Source organism: Carya illinoinensis, chromosome 11 (genome assembly GCF_018687715.1).
Source record: "Carya illinoinensis cultivar Pawnee chromosome 11, C.illinoinensisPawnee_v1, whole genome shotgun sequence".
Lineage (NCBI taxonomy): Eukaryota > Viridiplantae > Streptophyta > Magnoliopsida > Fagales > Juglandaceae > Carya > Carya illinoinensis.
Window position 1 is genome coordinate 20,335,234 of NC_056762.1, and position 20,856 is coordinate 20,356,089.

At 37.0% G+C, this 20,856-nt stretch overlaps 1 protein-coding gene across 3 annotated transcripts; it reads right to left on the reverse strand.

The window, feature by feature from the left end:
• Nucleotides 1-461: 461 nt before the first annotated feature.
• Nucleotides 462-9,140, reverse strand: LOC122280358 (sister chromatid cohesion 1 protein 3). Of its 3 annotated transcripts, XM_043091217.1 has the most exons (16): nt 8,493-8,775; nt 8,071-8,327; nt 7,532-7,702; nt 6,921-7,182; nt 6,790-6,836; nt 6,655-6,704; nt 6,466-6,533; nt 5,910-6,373; nt 5,702-5,825; nt 5,486-5,622; nt 4,883-5,391; nt 4,467-4,506; nt 4,248-4,296; nt 4,042-4,165; nt 1,410-1,553; nt 462-867 (listed from the first exon to the last, which is right to left on the reverse strand). In XM_043091217.1, exons 3-15 carry the CDS (start codon nt 7,653-7,655, stop codon nt 1,455-1,457), a joined length of 2,097 nt encoding a protein of 698 aa, XP_042947151.1. In that variant the 5' UTR covers nt 7,656-7,702; nt 8,071-8,327; nt 8,493-8,775; the 3' UTR covers nt 462-867; nt 1,410-1,454. The 3 variants fall into 3 exon arrangements, with proteins under 3 accessions (XP_042947151.1, XP_042947150.1, XP_042947152.1); XM_043091216.1 differs by lacking the exons at nt 8,071-8,327; nt 8,493-8,775 and adding an exon at nt 8,798-9,140; XM_043091218.1 differs by lacking the exons at nt 8,071-8,327; nt 8,493-8,775 and adding an exon at nt 8,798-9,139 and having other exon boundaries at nt 4,248-4,293.
• Nucleotides 9,141-20,856: the final 11,716 nt, after the last annotated feature.

Below are 20,856 nucleotides of genomic sequence, written 5' to 3' on the forward strand. Positions count from 1 at the left end.
CAGTTTTTAAAATGATTTTTCAAAAAAATCTAAGTATTTAAAAAGATCGGCATTTTTTAAAGTTTTAAAAAGCCTTTTTTTAAAAAATAAAAAAGAAAAAGTAATAAACCGAATATCTAATTTGTAACCAAACATCTAGATTTACATCCGAATATAGCCCGAAATTTTTACAAGCTTATCTGATAGATAGCTGCCCAATTTATACAATCCAATGCCGAATTCAATTATGGCCAGATATCCAAATCTGAATCTGATTCTACACCCCTATTTTGTAATACTCTTTATTTCAATAATATTGATGTTTACCTATCAAAAATAACAAAAAAATTCTTCGCAATTTTATTTTCCTTCCCGGGGCCACAGTCAAAGCAGGTATAGTTTGGTTAAAACGCGGACACTGAAAGCTGGGCCTTTTTTTTTTTTTTTTTTTTTGGGGGGGGGGGGGGGGGGGGGGGGGGGGGGGGGGGGGGGGGGGTGGTTTAAAAATGGCCCAAATCGATCGAAACGTGCTGCGCAATAAAATGGGCATGGGGGACGCACGCACACAAGACTAGCAAACACTTTTCACTTCCCTTTCGATTATAAATTACACGTTCTTCTATCCTTCCCCAACCAAAAACGAACCTATAATCCACTCCATAAAACCCTTAGCCCTAAAAAATGCCGATGAAGGTGTTGGACGCCACTGCATCAAACCTTTCAGTGTCTTTCAGAAGCTCATATCGGAAGCACCCAAAAATAAAGCCAATCTCATTCACTTCTTGGCCGACAAAGACCCTTCTACCTTTCTCAGCAGATTTAATTCTGTTGCAGCTTGGCACCCAATTAAAATAAAAAAAATTTGATGCAATTTACGAATTGCAGTATCTGCCATAGATGTAGCTAATCAGTCAATGGAGTTGTAAACTTTTTGACAGAGTAAGGAAAATCAAACGAAGGCATGGACTACGCTTTAGTAATCCCAAATATTCGTATCTCATGTAGATGCAATTTACCAACAAGGATATATGCATGTGGTGCCTTTAGAAAGATGAATGTTAAATACTTTTGGTGCTTCATTTTGGTTGTCTAATCTGTGCCTAAACTTACATGAAATCGATTCTGCCATTGGAGATAGATTTCTGTAATGCCATAATGCACTGGGCAAAAGACGAACAATGTTTAAAGGTATGAAAGAAAAGCGGGGAAGGGGCGTGAATCCATCTCAAGCTGAGCATAGCCGTGCTTGAGTGAATGCCTAATTGGCCAAAATCAGACAACATTCACCAAATAATAATACACATTGGTCACCATAATCAGGCATGGTATAATACAAAAATATGGTAGTAGAAAATTTGTACGCATTGGTGAAGCTTTGACCACTTCAGAAAGTTTTGCACTGTAACTGTACAATAGTAGCTAGATCTTACCTTTATACATGAAGGCCCTGTAAGCACATGGCCCAACTTTGTAACTCAAATTTGAGTCTTCGAAAGTGTAGGCGTCAACTTCAAACGAATATCGCTGAAAGGTTCTTCTTGTTGAACATCGACAAGTCCATAACTCTTCAAAACCTGAAATCGACAGTAATGAATTAAGAGATGGAAAATTAAATCTTATTCACTGTACTTGATTGGTAGACTATTCATCATATCTACTATACGTGGACAGAAAGTTCAATCACTAACTTCTCACTTTGACATGCCTGAAGCAGGATAAATAATTTAACCAAAGTGAACTCACAGTTCCACAAACTCAAGAAAAGGGCATGAAGATGGACAAAAGATCAATGACTGTCACATTTGCAACACAAGAAACTAACCAGATGCTAACAAATTGATACACAATCCCGTGATTTTTCAATATTCAAGAGTGAATTTCCTATGGATGCAACTTTCAATAAAAAGAAGCTGGTTATACACATCCAGACAAATGAGTATCATTAAATAACATATAAAAACATTGGAATACTCTTTTCCCAAATGCCAAAGTGTCTCATATCCCAATCCACTCATCTGATCACTCTCCCCCTGTACTCAATATTTTAGGCAAGGACTTGGCTCCAAACCCTTGAAATTTAAGGAATTTTGGGCTAGGGACCCAACCGTTATTCTGTGATCAAGAAAAGAAAGGAAGGGGCTTATGGCTATCAAAATAGTCATGGAAAAGGCCTTTGATTTAATGGAATGGAACTTTCTAGTAGCAATCCTTTCTTGTCATGGTTTCCAGAAGCCCTGGATCAAAGGCTAACAAGGATACATGCATGTGCCTTTAGAAAGATGAATGCCAAATTCTGGAACTCCATCTGCAAACCAAAATCCTTGGGTGGACTAGGGATTAGATTATCCACTAATTTCAACAGAGCAGCTAAGCAAGTTGGGTTGGCACCTTATTAGTAAAGAAACCCGCATGTGGAACACCATCCTTTCAACCAAATATCTGAGAAATTCTAATTGGCTCTCTGTTACCGCTAAACCTTCGGACTCTAGCTAGATTCTGGAAAGGCCTCTTGAAAAAAAAAACAAATAAATAAAATAAAAATAAAAAATAAAAAAAATCCTAGCATCCAGCTTCTGCCTCCAGATTAACAATTGGACCAACACTTAAGTGTGGTCTGATCCCTATTCAGTCTAGCAATCCCAACTCCCCAGTGCTCTTCTATATTTGAAGACCCTCTCTTGAAGGTCTTGGAATTAACTCTTAAGGAACCTAGAACATGGAACACACACCAATCTCTTTCCTCTCAAGAATCTATGCATGAAATTGAAAATTCCATCTAGCTCAATACCAATTCCATAAACAGAATGACATTCCCAAATGGCTTCATCATTCCTCAGGGAAATTCTGTCACACAATCTGGAAAAAGCTCTGGTCTCTTAAAATTCAAGATTGTTTAAAACTTTTCCTTTGGAATGTTATAAACAACATCTTTCCTACCAGGACTTTGCTTAGCATTTGTATCCCTCATAGGGGATCAGAAACATTGCCCCATCTGTCATATGGAAGATGAAACTCTAACCCATCTGTTTCTGAATTGTCCATACTCGAGGATTATTTGGAGGCAATCACCCTGGCCCCTTTGACATTTCCTTGTTAGCTGACCAAGGCATCATCAATAGGATAAATCTGATTCTCAGCCCTTCCAGTAACATGAACATCTCGTTTGATGAGATACAATACTTCCATTTATTTGCTCTTCTTGCTATGGATAACCTTTGGTTCACCAGAAACCAAATTATTGGTGACAAAGTCCTTCGATAAAGCAGTTTGTTTCTAAAACCATCGGATGCTACAAAAAAAATTGTCATGCCTGGGACAAGAAATCCTCTGATAATAGTCACATATGGAAGCCAACCCCAATCGATTTTCTACAACATTTGATGTGGCAGTTAGATCAACAGTAGTACATCTGCAGGAATATGCAGAAATCAAGATGGATCCCTCAAGTTTGTTATAACTTGTTTCACAACCAGCACCAATCCAAACCAAGGAGAAGCAATGAAGCAGTCATAGGTATTCAAGAAGCACACTCACAACAACTCAGGAATATCTTAATAGAAGGGAACTCCTCATTGGCAATCTCAGCAATAAACAATCCCCAAAAAGCTACAGACTAGGTTATGGAAGGAATTGCTAGGGACACAAGATTCCTTCTCAGAGACTTTGAAATTTGGGAAGCAGTCAAAATACGTCAATCTCAAAATCGATGCGTTCAATCCATTACGAAATGGGCTCATTCCTACAAAATGTATGGAAATATCCCACTCATCAAGATCCCCCAATGCTTATTGGACTTCCATAGTGGAAAAGACCCTCCCCTTTAATTTTCTGCCTAGTTTGTATATTCTTTTCTGCTTAAGGCTTGTAATGAATATTTGTAATTGTTTGTTATGCTTATGAAGTCTATTTGCGAAGAAAAAAAACATATAAAAACATTGATTCATGCTGGTGCACCACAAAATAATAACCTGCCTCATCCTTAATTATCTCCAAGGGGTAACACCTACCTTATACAGACGTCTTCAAAAAATATGGCACAGTGGAAGTGTTTCAGAAACTTACAAGTGTCTCAAAAAACATGCGGGCACATAGCTTTCTTGTCCTTCCTTCTAAAGTCTTGTTCAAAATGAGATCTCCAGAACTTGCATTGAAAGGAGAATGTCTTTTTAAATATTGAGCAACAGCCCTGTATGTTAAAGACAACATATTAATTGTCCTTCAAAATGGGGTTCACATACTATATAACTAACAAAATCTTCTTTAATTACCTGGTTCTTGCAGATAATGAATCTATTCTTCCCGTTCCTTGTGATCCTGCTATAAGCAAAGACACATATTATCCATATATTGCTTATGAAAACTGGAGTTCATATAAACTTCCCATGCACTGCCATTAAGATTTCTTACTAGGTAACTGAGATGGGAACATCCTACAATTTACACAACCACCCAAATCAAACATCAATATAAATCCTTACTTGGCTTACCTGTTGGGGTATTGTTATCTTCTTCCAAAAAGTAAAGGTCCTATAATGAAACAATTCAACAAGTCAAATACTGCTCAACTTAAAGTTTAAACGCAAGTAGTTCTCAAGGGGAATGAAGAGGAACAAAAAGACGTTCAATAACAAGTAATAAAAATATTAAACATCTTATATATTTGAAATGGTATCACAATCTTAAAGAAGTTGGATCTGCAACAAATGTATAGCTCATAAGATAAGACATATAAGACAGGTGATTTAGCCATGATGTAAAAACCCTTAAAGTTTTTCTTTTTTTTTTTTTTCTCTAAAAAAAGGGATGAGCCGTCTACTTCTAAATGGACAAAACTTTGTCGCAATCTCTTAATAATACCCAACACAAAGGCAGTTCTCAGCATTCTTTAAATACAAGGACTTACATCTGCTTCGGCAGAATTCATCAAACCAGGAATATTTGAGAGACCAGTGTTCTTTAGACTTAGATGCTCCTCTGAAAATGTCATTTTTCTTCTCTTCTCAGACCCACCAGTTCCGGTGGATGCTGCTAGATGGGGTGTAGATACCCTGGTCTCGATGGTTGTTGCAGGAGTAAAGTCACATCTTCTAATAGGAGAAGGCGTGAATCTAGCTTGGGATGGCACAAATTCGGGTAAGAAACTTTCACCATCAAAGGCTTCGATATTTCGAGGACATTCAATTTCCATGTCAAGTTCAGGCACAAGAGCAGGAGATTGAGCATCACTAGATACTGGGACAGCTACAATTGTAGCAGCAGGAGATTGTGAAACCCTCGGCTCTTGGAAAGCTTCATTTGTTGAAGCAGGAGATGCTGCAATTTTAGGATCTGGAAAAGTTTCATCCGAGAAAATGAGATGGGGTTTTGTAGATATGAGGTCCTTGAAAATGTCACAAAGATCCAAACACAGCCCTGCATGTAGAAGCCCCAGTTCTTAGAAAAGAGAATCTTTAAAATACATGGCTAGCAGCAATAAAAAGATCAGCAAAAAGTAAGGCCCACTCACCTGTCAATAAAGGCTGGTGAAAAACTTGTTCCTTTCGTAAAGTGTTGTTTAACTTCCAGATGCCCAAAGCAGAGCAAGGGACATCCCTTTTCTTCCGCAATAAATCACTAGAATCTTCAAGAGACTTCTTCATAAGTCTACAAAATTTACATCCTTACATCAGTAAACTTAGTACTAGAGAAAAAATCAATCCAAGGATTACATGACCAGCCATACTTGTTAGTCAACACTGTGGACTCATCAAAGAACTGTTTTCTCTTCTTCTTTCTTGCTTTTGGCTGCTTAACAGGTGGAGTTGATCGAATAATTCCCAGCCCAGGAGAAATATCCATTGGCACACCTAAAAAGACAAATGCTCAGACTTGAAACAACCAGAGTCCTCATATCCCATCAATACATCCAACAACGAGAAAAATACACTTACTCAATGAAACATGTGCATCAAAAATCTCGGTAGCCCGATGGGAAGCTGCAGAAGGTGGTGATTCTGAATGTTGCTGAAATGGTAAAGACTGCCCTCCAGACAATAAATTTTCATCCATGATTGGAGGTAAGGTTTCCTTCTCATACATTGTTTGGTCTAAGGATCTGTTGTTTCCACCAAGGTCGTCCCCACGATCTGGAAATATTGGAGGAAGGTTTTCTAAGCCAAAACCATGAACAGAATCACGTAGTATTTCCCTCTCTGGAAGATCTTGGGGGATACTGGCATCATTATTGAGCATCTCTGTCTGATTACTTGGACTCTCATATCTAGATTCCACATCATGTGGATAACTTTGAGGGTTCTCGTCATTGCTAAGCCTCAAGTTAAGTTCTTCCCTCTGATTACTTGGATCGGGATGTTGAAATCCATCATTACCATTCACCGGAGGTGAAGAGAGAATCCTGTAAATTAGCAAGAAGAGCAATTATTACTTTAGCATCCATCATTAAAAGGAAAAGGCAGTGAAAGTACTTAAATGCATTCAGAAACATACCCCTCCATCAGTCGGACATCAGAGTCAGGAAACACTTCTGGACGTGAGTAATCCATCATCATGAAATCCTAAACAGATCAGAAAACTACTGGTGGTGAAAATATGCAATTGAAATACCACAGAATTTGGTCAACGCAAGATGAAAGCAATGACAGTAAACATTGATGTAACAGAAAAAAGGACTCTAACCTCATCAAAAGAAATAGCAACATACGGGTCTCTTCCAATAGGAATTTGATCTGTCGCACAGAAATTTTCACTTGTTTAGGCATTGATGAGTCAAGAACATACAATTAAAAAGAAAAAGTGTAGCATGTTAATGACCTGTTAACGTAATCTCCTCTCGACTCTTGAGGTTATTATCTGGGGACCTGAAAAAAAAATTCAAAAGCTTGTTAAATGGAGGTTTGCAGGTGGAGAAAAACAGTGAAAGAAATAAGTTTCAAGAAATTTACCCCTCATCATAAATATCATGGTCCAAATCCAACGTATCGAGGTCAAACGTGTCTGGCAAAGTGATGGATTGAACCGGTGCCTGTCTAGCATCTTCCGGCAAATTGAGATCTATGGACGCAAAGGCCTTTCTTAAGCCATTCAAAACAGCATTACAGTCCTGGAACAAATAATCCACTTTCTTCGAATATATCCGAACAACACCTAATAAAAGGTGGCCCGACATTCTGAGGGCAATGGGAACTTCTGGAAACATGATTCGATCTATAAAGAGACATTTGGATCACAAAAGAGCTTACCAAATTTATTAAAAACTGCATCTACCATGAAACATTTTTATGGAGGATAGGCATACTGTTGAAGTTAATAATTAACAAATCCAATACACAATCATTAGAAATTAAAAGAAAAAAAAATAGAATTTATCAAATCATTTTATCACCAAATAAGAATAAAAACTACACCTTTAAACTAGCCATTTTGAAGAAGTTACGAAGCGATGAAGATGAAGTTTAGCACAGATTTAAAATTAAATAAACTTTGATTTGGTGGGTGTGTGAAAAAGTGAAAATGAAGAGTTGGGTTTCTTTTTTGGTTGGGGGGGTTTACATACCAACAGTGGAGGGGATATCGGTGGAACTGTAGTGAGACTTTTTGAGGCGATGTTGAAGATGAGCGGCACACCACACTGTTCCCAGCGGCCCCTTTCGCGCCAAAAAAGTTTGAGAGTAAAACATTGTTATTGTTGTGGTCACAACCTGGACCCGAGGTTCAACTCTTCAACCTGAAATGCACAATAATGAGAACTTAAATACAAAGTTCTCTAAAATCAAATATCTTAAAAATCAAAATAAAATGACATTACCAAAACACTTACAATTTGCTTCAAATAGTCCTCTATAAGCTTTCATGTACAAAATACGTTTACAATTTTCTGGTATTAACAAATTTTGTATAATACAGAACATGATATAAAGAGACTTGCAAGATGATGTTTGTATAATATATAGAGACCTGCACTCAAACAAGCAGTAGACGATCCTAAGCATAAAATACACTTACTGCAATTTTGGGCATAAAATACACTTGCGATAAAACACAAGCAAAGAAGGATGTCGATCTTGGGCATATAAGAATAGGTCAGAAACATACATGCATAACTCGATTTGGCCAATCACAGACAAGCAGAGAAGGCGATTTTCTTGCACCATCGGGGGGCAAGCTCACTGGAGAAAGACGATGCTCTGGAGAGAAGGCTTGCGGTGGAGAAGGCCGTGCGTTGGTCTGGAGAAGAGGATGCTCTGGAGATTTTCTTTCCATGTGACTTGGTGTGAGAGGGGGGGTGAATCGATTTGGGAATTTCAAATCTCGTGTGCGGCTACATGAGGATTAATCTGGGATTTCTAATCCTGTCACGTGTCTCTATTTCAACTTTCAAGAACAAAAGATGGGCTGGAGACCGAAATCGAGAGAGTGACGCGGAGAGAGAGAGAGAGAGAGAGAGAGAGAGAGAGAGAGAGAGAGAGAGAGAGAGAGAGAGAGAGACACGGAAGGAGAGAAGGAGAGAGACTTACAGGCTTCGGTGATGGAACTAGGAACAGAGGACGGCGCAGCAAGGACAGTGGATGAACGGCTTGGGGCTGAGGCGTTTGGCTTGTTTTCTTGGACGATGGGGAGTGGTGCTTGACGCAAGGGGCCATTAAGGGAGTTGTGTTGTGGAGACGATTGGATGGTAACGGCAAAGAAAGAGCGACGGGCGACGGTAGAAGAACTAGAGATATGCACACTCTCTCCAAAGACCATATCTAGTCGGGATTCATTACTTGAAATGGCAGTACCCAAACTAAAAGGAAATACCGAAATAGAGTAGAAAAATCACCTGTGAAATAGCGACGAGCACTTGTCTTTGATGGAGGAGCTCGATGGGAACGGGCTGCCGACAAGGACGAAGTGGCGACGATGTTGTTTATGTCTCTGAACTATTGTCTTCGACCAAAGTGTTTATGGCAACGGGGAGGAGTTGAAGAGATAAAACATAGGAGGAAGGGAACAGAACCAAGCCGCGGAAAGCATCTGACTAATCCAATGCCAGTGTTATAATTACCACCTCTTTAGTTTTTTTCGAGAAAGAGATTCAGAGAACAATGAGAGGTAAGCAAATGGGGGCAAGGGATGTGGCGCAAAAACAAAATTGAAAGCTAATTTTGGGGGTAGTGGCCGCGGGAAAATCAAAGTGGCGCTAAACAAAGTTGTGTTGTGGCGTGCTTGGGCGAAGTTTTGGGAGATTTGGAGCCGAATTTGGCGGTATTCTGGGCCTGTTTTGAGCCCATTTATAAGAGGCCTGCCATACATATATATTAAATATATTACTGCTCTCAATCTCTCTCTCTTTTTTATTTTTTTAAAGAAAAGATCTTATTTTTTCAATCAGAGTTATGGCCCTCAGCCATTACAAGAGGCATAATACAAGAGTCTACATAGCTTATATAAAAAATTTCTTGACGCAATGAAATTGTATTTTTGGCTGGTTGATGTGCCACTTTATTAGTTTCTCTAGTCTAGAAATCGAGATAAGAAAAATAACATAAAAAATGAATTTTGGTTTTAAATTAAAAATTTGAAGGACTTAAAAAACGAGCAATGCTACATACAATTCTCAAATGGAGACTGCAATAAAAATCTAGGCAATTTTATCTTTAAAATTTTTTAAAATTACAAAAATATTTCTCATAAAATAATGTTTGTTATCATTTAATAAAGGATCTGCACATACAGTTTTCAAATGAGGACTGTAAATAGAATTTCTCTTAAAAAACATAAAAAGATAAGAAGTATAATTCATAAAAACATTTTTAAAAATTAAAAAGGGAAAAACTTAAAATTCAAAAGATGTTGGTTTTCTAACTTTATTTTTGAATTGTTTGGCTTTATTCTTCTCATTTGTCGTTTATTTTTGTTTTTTAATTTTAGTTCTTAGAATCTTATATTTCTCTTCTTCTCTTTTTTGCCTCAGTATTAATTTTTTTTAACTATTTTATTTTTCTCTAAACATTTTATTATTTTGGCTCGGATGTATGAATTGGAGTTAGATCTGTTTTGCCGTGGGCCTCTTGTATTGATCAGTATCTTTGTTTTGCTTATGCTCTAGAGTTATCAGCCCGTTTCATTCCATCTGCTCCATTGAATAGTTGAGATATAGCTGTTTTTTCGCATTTATTTTCCTAAATATGTGGGTTATCATCATGCTAGCATATAAGCTAACAGTCGCTCTTTCCCCTTTCCTTTTTTGCTGTGTTCATAGCATACATACTTGCTAATGGAGGTCATTGAAGTATGCATTACCATGTTTAAGGCAGTGATACATTCAATGAAATTAATACCCCACCACGTACCTACAAACGATCCAACATATATATATATAGAGTTTTGTTACGTACAAATAAAGTCGCGTACTAATCTACATACCAATACTGATTATTTCATATTTAAAATTTAAATTAACACTGTTTTCAATAAAATCTACTTTTTGACTAATTACAATAAATTGATACACATATTAATACACAAGTACGCTTGCAACTATATTTTTCCATATATATATGTCGTTGCTTGGAGCTTCTGTTGACAAAGCAATGTCCAAAGGTGACAAAGATCGATGCCTTTGTGGTTAATGGAGGTAAGGTCCTCCCCCCTCCAAAAAAGAGTGTTGTTATCATTATTTATTCGAGAGTAATACTTCAACCACAAAATTATTTTATAAAAATAAACTTACAAGATAACGTGATTTCATGTAGTACGTTAGATCTATTGTTTAATAAAAACAATTTTATAATCCGATGTACCACATCGAGCGAATTTAGTTTGTGAGTTTAATTTGGTTAAGTTTTTTCATGACTAAGACATTTCTTTTTATTCAAATAAGTTACTCTTTAGTGAAGTTTATGTAATGATCCGTTATCTATGCTCTTCTCTTGTTGTTATTAGGTTTTGTACTTGGGTTAATATAATAAAGAACTCGTTTGTAAAATTATTGTTGGAAATATTTTCATAATAAAATATATATTATATTTATAATAATTATTTTTTAAAGTTATGAATTATTTTGAAAAGAGAGAAATTAAGAAAAGTTTATAAGCCATTGCTTATGGCTATAGTAAATTGGGTTTTTATATCTAATAAAAGCCATTTGGTGGCTTAGTGGTATTGATGACTAAGGTTAACCCAAAGGGGAGGATTCAAACCATACCCTAGACAAGAAAGGAGTTTTAATCCTTTATTGAAAAGATGGGCCCCTCCACGGGCATAAGCATGTGCAGCCGAGCCAATAATGAAAGATGGGCCCCTTTCACCGGCATAAGCGTGTGCAGCCGAGCCAACAATGAGGGTTCACGACCCAACTAGCACAAGGCTCAATTGCGTTTGCAATTAAAATGGAAAAGGCGCAGTTATTGGGTTTCAAACCCATGCGAGAAAGATGGTAGGGAAGTAGCGCCAGCCCAACCTTTGTGTCACTTACACTTAGCAACAGGTGCAATAAATGTGCCTGAATCATATTACAACTTTTCATTCACATCCGTTAGCCCTTATAAATAGACTCATTGGTCCACGAATTTTAACATAAAGAATTGACAGAATACAAAAGGTAATTTAGAAATGAAGACTTCTCTCTATCTCAACAATCTTCATTTATTCAAAACTTATCATTAGGATCTGTTTATTCTATATAGAACAGACATTTAATTTTTTGGTTGAATGGTAAAATTTGAGAGTATTTATTGTCTAATTTCATGTGTGCACAATGCAATCAGACAAAAATTTTTTTTCTAGATTTTATTGTATCTTAGAGGCAAATTCGCTTATAACCCATGTGCATACTGTTATTGGTGGGGGCGAATGTTGTCTTAAAGAAGGCGACATTGTGATGCACTTTGAAGCAAACTTTTAGTTAGGTATTTTCTTTAGCTTAAGTTTCCTCGCACCTATACCTTACCGGCCTCTAAATTATGTGGATAAGCATTAGAGATGCACATGCTTATGTTGTCAATATGTCACTCTTATGCTCATCGGGAATGAGGAAAAGAAGCTTAACACCAAGGAAAATGCTGCTTACTTATCCCCCTCAATGTTACCATTCAAAGTTACTGCTCGGTTATTTTAATTATTTTAATTTTATTTACTTAGTGAATTTCCTCATTCAAAGACTGCACGATGGGAGTTCTCTATTAGAGCCACCTGGGGTAAGCTCCCAGATGACAATGGTCTAGCAGTGGCTTTACCCCTTTTTTTTGAACGAGAGCAAAATCCTATGTCGACATGGTCGCTGCCTAGGCAGTTGAACATGAGGATGAGATTTGGACCAAGGTCCTTCTTACACATGCCAACATTGATCACTTCTTGGTGATGCCCGACCATTCGAACATTTGTGGTGGCCTTTTTTTTAACCAAGGTCGTCGTGCCATCCCCAACAAAAAGGCATCCCTCTGAGTTTGAATGGAAGACTCTGAGGAAACGTCATCCCCTTGCTACTATAGGTACACGATCTCCTAAAGCCAAAGTGGGTGTTAGGGACAGTGCCTCCACTATGGTTGACCAATCTCGTAGCAACCTGCTTTCAACGCCACCCACACTCTCCATCCCATACAACTTCTTTGACCCTCGACAACCTCAACAGCTTGATGGGTCAAGCCCTTTCTGACCTACGACAGATTTTGACTTCAACCTTCCTCCTCAGAGACTTGATTTAATATCTAGCCTAGCTTTTGAGTTCCCCAGCTTTGATGTTTCTGATTTATAGGCTGGAGGCAGTAAGCTAAACTTGGATGTAGACACCACTTTTTCTTTGGGTCTCTCCACTTGAGACAACAGTGGACAATGATTGGGGAGTAATCGTCCTTCTTCCATTTCTAATGCAAATAATAAGTCCATTTCACATATGGCGCCACTATAAACGACATGCTTCACCATCAGCTATGATAGTTCACCTGGAAATAGTAACATCTACGATACTGTGTGCCTGAGACACCTCCAATATGTAAGTTAGCAACAAATGAGAGAAAATAATTTAAGATTAATGCTCAATCATATGTGTTAAGCAGTTACCTGTTATCTCTATTTATAAGCGTAGAGAATATTGGATGATTACTATTAGCTGATCAACTTTGCATAAGACTTAGCCACAATAAGTCTTGTCCCTAATATGATGGAATTATCTGATCATCATTCTATTTGTATCCACAATGCAAGGGTCTATTCGCCCTAACAATCAGGACGGCTAGAGTCCACAATTCACAACTCTTTTGAATAGCTAGCCCTCAAGACCCCCCTAGCTTGGACTAGACCAATATTGACTCCTCCCTCTATAATTTGGAAAAAGATAGATCTAGGATCAATATACTTCCCACCATGTTTAATATTGGAATAAAAATTATAAACGGATAGCATTTGATATTATGAAATGTGTTGTCTGTGTTTATCTCTTTTTAAATTAAAAAAATATTTAGATTCAGAATTATTAAAAAATTGAGATAAGAAATTATGGAGAATCTTTGTCCTTAAATGTCGATGTAGCCAAATCATGAAATTAATAACCTAAGTGCCACTATGGTGGTCTAGTTTGGGGAGTAAGTTGAGATGAGAATTTTTTAAATAGTAATAAAATAGTTTATAAATAGTATTGAGATAGTTGAGTATTTTTTAGATTTTAAGAAATGAGAGATAAAAATTTGAATAAAAATATTATAAAATTAAAATATTGTTAGAATATAATTTTATAATATTATTTTTATTTGAGAATTCGAAAAGGTTGAGTTGTTTTTTATTTTTGATTTAAAAGTTTAAAAAAATTGTAATGATTAGTTTGAAAAAAAATTATAATAATTAGTTTAAAAATTTAATATTTAAATTATATTTGAAAATGAGATTAGATTATTTCCTAACAAGTCCTAACAGAAACAACGGCCGGGGCATGCGCAGCTGGGCACAATGCTACAATTTACCTCTGCTGGTGTTCGAGCTACCTCATAATTCTATGGTACATATGTACGTCTTAGATAAGGCAGGCGATCTCCCTTAATTTTGACAGTAACTTTACAGAAAGTTCATTTTTTCGTTGATAATATGTTATTTAATTGCGTCACAAGTCACCCAAATTAATCAACAAATTCCGCACACTAAAAGTTGAAAAATTCACAACTACGGTACCCAAATGCATGACACTAAAGCAAGTCTGTAATTTGGAATTGGTTGGCAAATGTTAATCCGGCAGTCTGTAATTTACGTTCTATTTATAATATCGTTAGATCATTGTCTACGCCGTCTTCTGTGATGACATGCATATAAACCCTGCACGCGCGCCTGGCTCTGATCAGAAACCCATGCCATTCCATGCATCATTGCATGCATGTCTTTTTGCTCCCGATGTTAAACATAATTATCTTGATTTGATTTTCATAATTATCATGAAATCACTTTGATTTGATATGAATTTTATTTCACATATCAATATTTTAATTTAATATTATTTTGATTTGATTTTCATAATTATCAAATTACATTAATTTGATATTATCTTCAACACAAGATATGTTTATTGAGCAAAATGGTGACATGCGTGAAGAATTTACAATATGATAACCATGTCAATAGGTCGTAAGCTGATTACGACATCCAATGAATAATAAGAAGAGAATTGTTAGACTAAAAAAAGATTTCACAAAAATAAATTCAGAAGTATTTGTCATAACTTGATACTGCACGTAGCTAGTCATGAAATTATAAAGTTATTTTTATTTTAAACTAAATTTGATGTTCACTTCAAATATATCAGTTTGTATTTTATTTTTCTAATAAGAATCTCTTTATTAAAAAAAAACAAAAATGCAAAAGGCCATTGACCGGTGCAAAACTGCAAGTGCACAGTATCGTAGTTTTATAGTAAAGTAATAAGTAGAGTATCGTCCTCAGGGATTGGTACCTTACTCTTGCCAAATACCAAAATTATACTAATCTCAATTTTATCTAGAGGAATCGCTAAGGTTTTTGTAGTTGCAAACAAACTTATATCAACTCAAAGAGAAATAAGCAAAGAAAATAAAACTGACTTTCAAAGATCAAATTCAATGGGGAAGAAAACTTCTAGGAAATCGATTTCACCATAATTCTTCACTATGCTTTTCTCATCCAGCTAATTTAACTTAAACCTCTTTTGTCTATTAGCAAATCTCTAATTCATCCAAAAGCCTATTTCGATAGTCAATTGGAAGTGATTCTAGTTTATCAATTCACACAAGAGTATGCAAATTAAATAATCAAGAACGCAATAAGACCAATGATTTAATTACTACACAGGTTCATACAAGTCTTTCAATCTCTATACTTACCTATGCTGAAATATCCAAGATCTACCCTATGATTCCCTCTTTCGATAGCAAATCACAAGATTAATAATCATCTAATCAATGGCCAGTTAATTAGAAGCATTAAACTCAGAATAAATCAGATAAACAAAGAGAGAATTGCATTAAATTAGCATGGACAAACAAGCATAGTTCGGAAATAGGTTACATCGTTTTCCTAGAATAAGGAAAAATTAGCTCATGCTAGAAATGGAATTCAACATAAACGAATTCACCATAATTGTTCTGAGAAGATGGGAAGAAGAAAATAAACACTGAAAAATCCTCCTTGCAGCCTCAACTCGTCGTCAAAAGCTCAAGGGAACGATTCAACACTTTTCTCCCGTCCGTGCTCGTGTATGAATCCAACATACGTGCAATAAATTGGAATTCCGTCTCCAAAACAAATGATTTGAATCCCTCTAGCTATGTTTTGCTCTCCCAAAGAGTGTTCTCCAGTCAAAACTCGCGGCTCTAGAGTGAAGAATGGCCTTTTATATGGTCCCACGGCGGAAAACCTAAAATCTGTCAAAATACGATGTTCGCTCGAGCGGGGTGTCGAGCGCGCGTCGAGCGTTCGACTCTGCCTGATTTCGCTCGAGCGTCCTATCGAGCGCACATCGAGCGTTCGACTCTGCCTGATTTCGCTCGAGCGGCCAATGTCTCCACTTGAGCGATCTTCGTTTTTCAGCAACCTGCTCGAGCTCCCTGTCGAGCGGCAGTCGAGCGTTTGAATCTGCCTGAATTCGCTCGAGCGGCCAAAAGCCTCCGCTCGAGCGAACTTGTAAAATCTGCAATATGAAATTTTACAAGCCATCAGCCATCAACAAAGATTGATCACGTACGTACATTTGAAACATAGAGTGAACCAAAGGACCGACATGCTGGTTTCAGTTAGTTACTACGCACGCAGTATTGCTCCGTTCACTTTCCGTCAACTGAATCTCAATATGGGAAGGCGGTGGTCCTGATTCTTCTTGGTTGAAGGCAACGCATGCAAGGCTACTAATTAAGAGCAGGGATGGCTCGATGAGTGTGAGAAAACCAGTTCAAAAAGCACTCTGACTGAACAAAAATAATCCCAAAAAAGGAGACAGGGTTAGAGTATACACAGATATGGCAAGCCAGAAGAGTAGAAGTGGAAATGTGAGTGAGGCCAGCCCTAAAATATCCACCGCTTCATTCAAATCAAATTTTGATTGAGTTTGAATGGATACCCGACTGTTCAAAGAGTAAATATTCCATTCGAACGAGTTTTTGAAATGAATTTTCTCGTTTGAACGCTTTCGTCTGGTTTCATCAAGTTTCATCTCTAAAAATATTTTTTAGAAAGAAATTCAAATTTTATCTTTAAAAATATTTTAAGACGGAACTTTTGAGACGAAATAGAGACAATTTTCGTCTCTAATACCCTTTTGGAAAGAAAATGCCATTTTTTTAGACAAAATTTTCATTCTCTTGTAGCGCGACGTATCTCCTGCTTGCAACCAGATTCTCTCCACGGTGAATGGAAACTTCACTGAGATCAAGAGAGGCAAACCAATATGATAGCCACAATAATAACAAATATCAAAACGGGAAGAGCAAGGAATTCAATGAAGAACACCATTTTGAGCCCAAGAGCTAGCTTGGGATATTAGAAACCTGAGGACAGGCCTACGTATGGTAATGGTACAAATACGTCTTAAATCGACGAAAAATTGCATCCTTCCGGCCTGCTCTGAGTGATCTCTGTCCCAATATATATTAGTAGGAAAATGATAAAATGATTTTTAAATATGTTTATTAAATGTGTCAATTTATATATATATAATATATATTACTAATTAAGAAAATAATTATTAGTGAATTTGTATTTTTTTTTTAATGATTAAAGATATTTTAAAAATACTTAAAAAGAAAAGAAAAAATAAAACCATTTTCATTGATGTGCATATTTGAAATGCACATTTAACATATTTACCCTAGTATTGTCCATGTTTGTACGACTAACACTAGTCTTATGACTGGAATTTATAGCAATCAGCTGGAGCCTGTTGCGCTTTTGTGTGTGTGTGTGTGTGTGTGTGTGTGTGTGTGAGAGAGAGAGAGAGAGAGAGAGAGAGAGAGAGAGATCGTGTACCATTTATAAAAAGAGTTTTGCTACATACAAGCACAGTCGTGCACTAATCTGTGTACTAATACTGATTTATTCATACTTAAAATTTAAATTAACACTGTTTTCAATAAAACTTACTTTTTGACCAATCACATCACATTGGTGCACAGACTAATGCACAATTATGCTTGCAACTATATTTTTTCTTATAAAAATATTGCGATGTTGGCCAACGAATTGACCATTGACGATTGGGTTTTGCTACACAACCTTCCAACACCCCAACACCCCACCTTTTTTCAAAATTTTAATATTTTTTTTGAATTTATTCTTTTTAAATTAATTTAATTATTTTAGTCATTATTTATATATTAAATATTTGATAAAAGATAAAATAATAAAAATTAAAAAAAAATGTGGGGTGTTGGGGTGTTGGAAGGTTGTGAAGATTTTTTCTTGACGATTCTATAAATATAATTGGTAGGTCTTTTATATAGAAACACCAATTTCTTCTCTTAAAAGGTCTAATATAAAGAGTAGGGTAACTACTTATAAAGTTTAGGATGAGTTTGTTCCTAAACCGTATGGGACTACTTTTCAATATGCCCCCTCACATGTAGGCCGGTATTTCCGATACCATCATCGTGGGTAGGTCGCAGGAGCCCATCATCAGTCATAGTGTTAACTTGGCTCCGATACCATATAGAAATATTCATTTATCCCTTTAAAAGGTCTAATAAGAGGAGTATGATAACTTCTTATAAAGTCTAGAATGAGTTTACTCTAAGCTATGTGGGACTACTTCTTAATATTTGTATATCATACGCTTGCTAATATACTCTTTCCTCTACACTCTGAATTTTATTTTTTATACTTATTTAATTTACTGAGTGACTCGGGATTGTTTGGCAATAAAAATGTTCTCAACTAATATTTTCATAGATTCTCTTATATTTCTTTTTCAAATATCACTTAAATATAAAATAATTTTTAATTTTAAATATTCAATTTTTTCATCTAATTATTATTTAATCATTATAATTTTTTCAAACTTTCAAACAAAACATAAAAAATAATACTACTTTTTCAAATTTTAAAATAAAAATCATATTCAAAAATCATATTCAAACAACTTTTTAACTTTATAATATTTTTATTCATTTTTTCTCTCATTTCTTAAGACCTAATAAAATATGTTAACTCAAATCATTCATTACTATTCATCATAAATATACTGAAATATTTTAAATATTCAAATAAACCCTGATTCATTTTTTTTATAATTAAACATTTCCATTGCAATAATTCAAAGTATGGTAGGTGTTGGGGACCCCTCCCATCGCCCAAAAAATCCAAAGTAACCGAGGTGCTAAACAGTTAAAGAAGTTTAAAGAGGAAATTGTTAGATAGGATAAACAATGCATAACAGAATCTAATTCTAGAGATCAACTTCAATCAGTTCCGAAAGCTATGCTGAGAATCTAAGAATTACAGTTTGTATTTTATCCAGTTATTGTAATCTTTAATTTTGTATTTCAAATATTTTATCTTATCTCTGTATTCAAATCTGTAAAGATCACTATAAATACATCAATGCATATCAAGCTGTGATCACTTAAACCAGCCTTGTGATGATCCGCTTTTACGTGTATTTTCACTGAATTGTTGTTTTTATTTTAATTAATATATTAGTTTATTTATTTTAAATTAATGTATTTTAAATTGGTTTTAATTTATTTGATGTTGTGTTTAATTTATTTTAGTCGTTTTACGGTTTTTAATATCGTTTTCGGCGGATCGGTTTTTGGTCTCCGGAGTGAGGATTGGATCTCATTTCTTTTCTTTCCTCTTTTTATTTTTCCCTTTTTCCTTTTATTTTTCTTCTTTTCTTTCTTTTTCTTCTTCTTTTTCTTCCCGTTCTCTCTCCCCGCGCAGCCCCCTTCTCCTACCCCTTCCCGTCGCCGCCCCTTTGACCGCCCATTTCTCCGCCGTCCGGCCACCGTTTAGTGCACCGCCACCACCATTCTCTTCCCCTTCTACCAGAGATCATCCCACCAATTTTCAGAGCCATCAGACCAGCCGTTAGCCTTCAAGAGCCGCCGGAAGTCACTGCACCTGCTCTGTTTTTGCCCCTGTTGCCGGTTGCTTTCGCAGCCCAGAACCGCCGCTCGCCAGCGGCGTGGCCTACACCATCCACCCAGTTTTCTTCCCCTCTCACCGGTGAATATCCCCACCAAGTTTCACCTCCATCCGAGCCACCGTTAGCCACCACGAGCTCCTCCAAGCCATACAGTTTTTCACCGTTTCCGGCCCTGTCGCACCACGTCCGGCCACCATTTTTTCATAGCTTCTTCCCCTACCTCTTACCGACCTAAATCACCCATTTTCGGCCTCGATCCGTTGCCGGAGCAGCTCCCACAAGCTCAACTCCGTTCAGCCCCTTTTTGGCCTTCGACTGCCATTTCCACCACCACCCACGGCCAAAACTCGTTTCCTTTAACTTCATAAATATCTCAAGACCATTTCCTATCAATTTCGTGCCTTGGTTTGTCCCCGTTCGAAAATGGGTAATTATTACCCACGGCAACAGTGTAAATTACACTGTTACGTTGCTCTTCCTCCGCCGTTTGCAACGCCGCGAGCTTTCTAAAAATATCATATAGCGCTGTAAGTATTTTCCAAACCCTATTTTCAGATTTAAAAATATATTGCTCATTCAATAAATTTATCTGCTGGTTGGTTGATTCCGGACTGAGTCCGAGGAGTTCGGGGGTCAGATGGATGGAGGACGGAGTTGCTTGTTTTATTGAATTATGTTGGTTGATTATTTTTGTGCATTGATATAGCATTTACATGGTGCATGCACGTGTGTTTTTGTTTAATTGTGAAAAGCCTGTTTATTGGCGTAAGTGGACTTACGGGTGCGTGTGTATCACGACCCCAAGCCAGGATGGGGTATTATCTCGGTGGAGCTCCTTTGGTCACTCGGGAGTGGAATAAACTGAGTGATGTCCCCTGGGTTGTCGCTGGGCGATGACGGGAGCGGGGGCTAGGGGGTGCTTGGCTAAGAACGCGCCGGGCGGGGAACCGGGCATCGCTCTACGCACCGACTCCGTGGCCCTTCGCTGGCGAGGGCTAGATGATGCTTGGTTACGAACACGCGGGGCGTGGAACTGGGCATCGCTCGTTAGGTGTCACATGCGTGGTGGTACTCTGCGGAGAGGCACTGGAGCCAGGGTGTGCGGATGACCCCTAGGGGAGGTCATGGTGCATACGGGTTAAAATGGATTATGGTTTGAGATGAATAAAGGCCAAATGTGACTTTTGGCGTGATATTTGGAAAGGTTTGTTTTTGGGCCAAATGAGTTTTTTTGGCGTGTGTGGAAAATTATGTTTTATGGGTTTTGCGCATTGGCATCACTTCATGCATGTTGTTTGAGTTTTATA

Bases quoted from the DNA above. Each gene is read 5' to 3' on its own strand.
- LOC122280358 (XM_043091216.1), bottom strand. From the start codon at position 7,655: ATGTTTTACTCTCAAACTTTTTTGGCGCGAAAGGGGCCGCTGGGAACA. The intron at 7,183-7,531 runs GTATGTAAACCC...GTCTCTTTATAG, and splicing joins CGATATCCCCTCCACTGTTG to ATCGAATCATGTTTCCAGAA. The intron at 6,705-6,789 runs GTCATTAACATG...TCTGTGCGACAG, and splicing joins AGAGGAGATTACGTTAACAG to ATCAAATTCCTATTGGAAGA.